The sequence below is a fragment of the Nilaparvata lugens genome, chromosome X (assembly GCF_014356525.2).
Source record: "Nilaparvata lugens isolate BPH chromosome X, ASM1435652v1, whole genome shotgun sequence".
In the NCBI taxonomy this organism is placed as follows: Eukaryota; Metazoa; Arthropoda; class Insecta; order Hemiptera; family Delphacidae; genus Nilaparvata; species Nilaparvata lugens.
Genome location: NC_052518.1, coordinates 9,926,331 through 9,932,221, shown reverse-complemented (window position 1 = coordinate 9,932,221; position 5,891 = coordinate 9,926,331). Strand labels below are relative to the sequence as shown.

Genomic DNA, 5,891 nt, shown 5'->3' with positions numbered 1-5,891 from the left:
TCTTCATAGTTTGATGTTTGAGTTGTAGCCTATTTGAATACTTTTGCCAATTTTATAAAGCAATTTTCACCCACTTCCCGATAAACTAGAGACTTGAAACTTCCAGAATAGATCAAAATCCGATGACAATGCAACCTTCAATAATTTTCATTATGATAAATTTTGAATTTGAACACTGTATAATTATTGTGAGGACATTGACTGTGTCACTTGTGATTGGTCAGCTCTGTGAAATCCGCTTTACTTTTGCCAAGATTTACATTAAAAAGACACGTGAATCATCAGTTATCTTGATGTGAAAAATTTCCAACAAAAACTTCATCTATGCCACTTTGCTAATGCTATTCCCCATCGAATAATTTTAAAAAATAATAAAAGTAAAGAGACAATTTTGAATTTTGCAAAGTAAGTTACCTCTTAGAAAAAATTGGACAAGTGAACTAATATTCCAAAACTTAGCCTACTGTTAAATCTCAACAGGATTTAAAAGCTTGACAAATCGATGGCGGCTGGCGGGAAATTTTTTTATCTCAGCGTACTATTTTGAAGCTTTTTACACCAATAATGAAATCTATGATTATATTATACTCACACTATGATTATATTATATTCTCTATACTTAAAATCATTCATACATGTAAAACTAAAAAGATAAATAAAAATGAAAAAAATTAAAAACCAATGTTTTTAAATCCGACTTGAAAGGAGAAAATAAATTTTCTGCTCGCCTTTGAATCTTTTCATGTACCGTATTGAACTTATAAATAAAATATATTCTGTCACCAATTTCATTATTATCATAATATGTCTTACACTGAATACCGTATTTATAATAACACATCTCAACAATTCCAAAAACTTCTATAAATCATTAATATGTGTAGCTGATGATCTAGAATGTACATTGTACATATACATGCGCCAAACGTCTTCAGTCTAAGACACATTATGATAATAATAAAATTAATGACAGAATATATTTATAAATTCAATAAAAGTTGGATGAAGAGATTAAAAGACGGGCAGAAATATCAAAAAATTTAATAAATTTTAAATTCACGTTTACAAATGGCTCTCAAGAGTTGAAACTTGTCGTTTATTGAAATAAAGGGTAGCCTACTGAGATTGCTATTTCATTAATTAATACCGTAAACTTTGATAATTAGCCATATCCAAAAAAGAAATCTCCACCCTCTACACAGTATCCGATGCCCACATTCTGACGTATTCCGTGCTCGGAATATTGCACAGTGGGCATCTCAAGTCCCGTGGATTATGTTGTCTATTTAGATTAGCACATCGAGTGCACATGCAGATGTGACTGCATGGAATCGCCGCATGGGTTGACTCGAGGTCCAAACAGATGGTGCAGCGGCCGAAATTGTGCCGGTTGTTCATTCCTTGCCCACACTGTTGAAGACGAGATCGGCCACGAGCACCTCTTGGCTGCTGGCCACGACGACCCCGCGATTGGCCACGGCCGCGAGGTCTTCGTTGCACCAACCTTTCTGGGACTGGCTCGGCAACAGCTGGGACGGCAGCAGCTTCTTCCACAACCACCACCTCTTCCTCGTCCTCCTCCTCATCGACGTCTAGAGTTATCCACTCATCTCTGATGTCAACCTCCAGTTCTTCCGCGAATAATCCCTCGTTTGCTTGTAGAGAGTGGTTGAAAACATCAAACAATGAGTCAGTCTGATGTGAGACTCTTTTTAAAAAGTCAATCAAACTTATTTGTCGTCGAACGAGTAAGTTCATTGAGTCAGCGATTCCGGCCGTAGTTAAACGACCCATCCTCCCGCGATTACGGTTATTCAGGTCGAGGATGTTGTCATTTCTGAGCTGCTTGAAATAGAATTCCTGCTCGATTCGCTGGAGACCTCCTAGAAATTAAATAAATTATTATTTTTTACACTATTGAATGGTTTCAAGTTTGTATAATTACACATTAAAATCGTTATTTATCTTTCTGCTGCGGATTATGTCCTCTTGAGTGATATACTCCTGCCAAGAACAGAAGAGCCTTTGGCAAGATGGCTGCCAGCGCTGATCAATCAGTGCAGCCAGCAGTCGAAATGAAAATTGTTCTACTCTCACAAACAAAATATTATCAAATATATTTAATAAAATGTATGATATATTCTAAAATGAAATATATTTGTAGTATAAATACAAATACATATTGGCAGTTGCAATGTGTGCTCTGTTGATTCAGCCTCCCGGAATCATAGATCTGGTGCAATATCGGTAGGTTGGCAGAAGTGCTTTTAGACTAGAAATTTTAGATCTGCGCATGCGTACTTATCCCTCCGCCATTTTGCCAAAGGCTCTTCTGTTCTTGGCAGGAGTAGCCTATACTAATAAATTGAATAATGCTATATATCAGTAGTATTGGATACTTCCGCTACTCATTGACATATTTAATAATGTCATGTATTTTTTACTTCTTTATAATATATTTGAATCATACTGGATAAAAAATATTTCATACAATCTTATCAAAGCACAACCCTAGACAGACAACAGGGGTGACGCGTCACCCCAGGCAGGTAACTTATATTTTATGTTGTCATTTTTGTTACATTTGTGTCTGCAGACCTGGGATTTTTTGTATTCTTCTAGTGGACTGTGAACCTGCTTCACATGTAATTATAATGCTGTAAGTGTTTTGGAAGTGTGCGAAAAAAAAGCTTAGGGTGATGCGTCAACCCTGTTGTCTGTAGTGTAGCCTATTATAGCTTTTTTCTTACGCGCCTAGATCGAATACCAAGCTTTTCTCCGAATTTGGCCAAGTAGAAATAGGTAACAAAAATACCAAGTAGAAGTAACAAATAATTCCAAAATGGTAGAACAGAACAGACGAGAGAGAGCGATGAGAGGGGTGAGAGGGAAGAGATAGATTGAGGGTGAAAGAGAGTATAAGTGAGAGAGATAAGGCACGCTGGACTGTTAAAGATGGAGTGAGAGCGCTTGTATGAAAAGACAGTGAGTAGAAGGGGTAGAAGGGGATCGAGTGACAGAGCGAAAGTGAGAGAGACTGAGCTTGACTAAGGAATTCTTTTGTTAATTGTTTTCGCCACTAGATAAGATTCTCTGGAAACAGATGTCAGCCTATTATTACAATGCCTTTTGCCAGCACAATGTAACTTTTTCTTTACTTGTTCCTGGAACAAACTAATTCTAGTCTCCCCACCCAATTTTCATTTCTTCCTAATATCAGGCAGTTATGGAAAAACCTTCTTTTTAATAACCTTGGGCGAAAAATGCTTATTCAGGAAACAGCTCAATACAGAGTGAGTAAAAGGTTTGGAAACGGCTTGATACTTTTCATAGAGGTAATTTGATGGTAGGTGACATGGGGGATTGTGCTAAAATTTTCCACTGAATCATGACATTAAAAATTTGGTCCGCCATCTTGGATCAGTCATATTAAATCCTAGCTCAAATTTTTCGAATGGAAAGATGGTCGTGTTAAGGTGCGTACAGACTTTTGCTCTGCTCCGCAACCGAACGTCACTCCAGCAGAGCGATTGATGATCGACCGAGGAGCAACAGTGGTTCGACCGGGGAACGTGAGAAGATCTAACATCTTCCGTAATGTTCATGATGGGTGCATGGGCGGCGCGACTGTGGTTCGATGGTGGTACGAGGGCGGTACAAGGGCGGAACGAGGGAGGAGCATGCTCGGTGCAAGTTGGAAGCGCGAATATGTGTACACAGCTTAATACATTTTTCCAATGCAGATTTTCTAGAGAAATTGGTTGTGAGATGAATGCTTACATGTTGTCCAACTTCGATTGTGCTTGTGCAAGCCATGTAGCCGCTTTCAATTGGACTTGCTTCAATTCTGATTTTGGCCAGCACCGTTTTGTAGCAGCTGTAACAAAAAAAAATCATTAGAACACCAATCTCTTACACATTACTCATTACAATGCGAGAGAAAAGTACAAATAACAATGTATAAAGAACAAACAAAATGTACGAACAAAACTACTTGTTCTAAATGGAATCGGCTAGGAAGATAAGATGAGGAGGAAAAATACCTCATGGATCATGATTTATCATGCAATAGGCAGATTGTAATGAAACATGAACAGGAAAGGGTTCAGAAAACCCAATAAAAAGTCAGGGTGAAATAATTTAAAAGGAAAAAGCGAATCTAATGAACATGTTGTAAGAAAATTGTAGTATTAATGAATTTCCGATGAAAATATTCAATAATCAGTAATGAAATCATGATTGTCTTCTATTATGTAGGATTAAGAGTGTCCTAGACAATGGAGTCTTTAGTAAGCCTATTATCTTGATATCCTAGAAACTCAAAATAGAACGAAATTTATTTGGATGAAAGTAATTTATCTCTAGTTCTCCATATAGTATTTCTTTATTGGAAATTGAAAGATGGTCTTGTTGTGCATGATACCACCTAACTTCCTTCCACCCTAACTTTGCCCTCCGAGGTTGAAATGAAGGCAACGATTCTATTCTATTCCAATATAGAATTCCAGTATGAAGTGAATAGTGATTACCTCAAATCAATAGGACAAACCCTTTCAAAGCTATATGAAGTATTAATCAAAGACAAATCAATTAATATTTCCGATACGAATTAATGATCAGCCTAATAATGACCACCTCCCAAGTTGAAAAAAATCAACTTAGAGATTCAATATTCCAGATCCTGGATGGAATGATTACTTTATTCATTCAATAGGATAGAATGACTTCTTTATTTCAATGACGTGGCGAAGTTTGGACAGTAATGTCCACTTTACCACTTAACCACGATGTTTGTGGATGTAATATTTAAAGACAAATTGAATTATTTGAGTCAGTGAAGTCGAATTTTCTATTCAAGTGGTATTTTTTCTACCTGAAATTGATAGTGCCAAATTAGCGTACTTTATGAAATATAAAGCAAGCGACAGTAAACTGAAAAAGGAGAAATTAGCTGGAATCTTATCAATCATAACTTTGGCTATTAGCAGATCCTTGAATGGTTTCTTCTCTATTTTATGATCCTTCCGTTGTACTCCCTTCCAAGAAAAGTTAACGGCTACGTCGAGCGTCACCAGCTTCCCCATTATGCTTGTGATTGTGCGCCCTTCTGAGGTTTTGTTGGCGCACGACGCGAAATATGTCTCCTTTGAACAAATGAAAAACAAAATACTTAAGTTGAATAATAAAATTGAAGTACAATATTCTCAAAGGGATCACGTATGTCTGTTGAAAATTTGACTGAGTCATTGTCAATATTTAGAACCGTTTCATAATGAAATAAAAAGACACATATGTTGTCAAATTCTACAAAGTTTTATTCGGTACAGGACCATGGTTTCGTCACCACACAGGTCACATTTTTAAGTTGACTGAAAAATGTGATCAGTGTGGTCGCGAATCCATGGTCCTGTAAAGAATAAAACTGTGTAGAATCCAACAAAACATATGTGTGTTTTTATTTCATTATGTCTGTTGAATTCATAATGTGATCTGTGATTTTTTTACAATTTCCAAAAACATCACAAATTGAACTGAACTTAGAAAACAGATTATGTATGCAAATAATTTTTGAGTTTGTTCTAAGTGCTAGGTTGTATTTCAATTAGTGGAATTTATAGGTAGGTACACGGTTAAAAATCATAGTGTTTCTGGCCTAAAAAACTCTTATAAAATCAAATTATCACTCTCAATTTGTTTACTTTTGAGACTCTTTATAAAAACTTCTATCACTCCAGAAATCTCGGCCAAAAAATAAAATTTCAGACTCTGAAGCCTATTATTGTAAGATATTCTTTTATTTGCAATCTGACTACCTATGAGCAATATCAATTTTTTCTGATAGTTTTTATTTTTGAGTTATGCTGTGTAGTGTAACCGTTGCAGAACCCTTC

The 5,891-nt window shown here is 36.2% G+C and overlaps 1 protein-coding gene across 2 annotated transcripts; it reads right to left on the bottom strand.

Moving 5' to 3' along the window:
* Positions 1–1,079: 1,079 nt before the first annotated feature.
* On the bottom strand, positions 1,080–4,988 carry LOC120354767. 2 transcript variants are annotated; one of them, XM_039442381.1, is made up of 3 exons: positions 4,974–4,988; positions 3,781–3,877; positions 1,080–1,883 (listed from the first exon to the last, which is right to left on the bottom strand). In XM_039442381.1, exon 3 carries the CDS (start codon positions 1,792–1,794, stop codon positions 1,195–1,197), a length of 600 nt encoding a protein of 199 aa, XP_039298315.1. In that variant the 5' UTR covers positions 1,795–1,883; positions 3,781–3,877; positions 4,974–4,988; the 3' UTR covers positions 1,080–1,194. The 2 variants fall into 2 exon arrangements, with proteins under 2 accessions (XP_039298315.1, XP_039298313.1); XM_039442379.1 differs by lacking the exon at positions 4,974–4,988 and having other exon boundaries at positions 3,781–4,158.
* Positions 4,989–5,891: the final 903 nt, after the last annotated feature.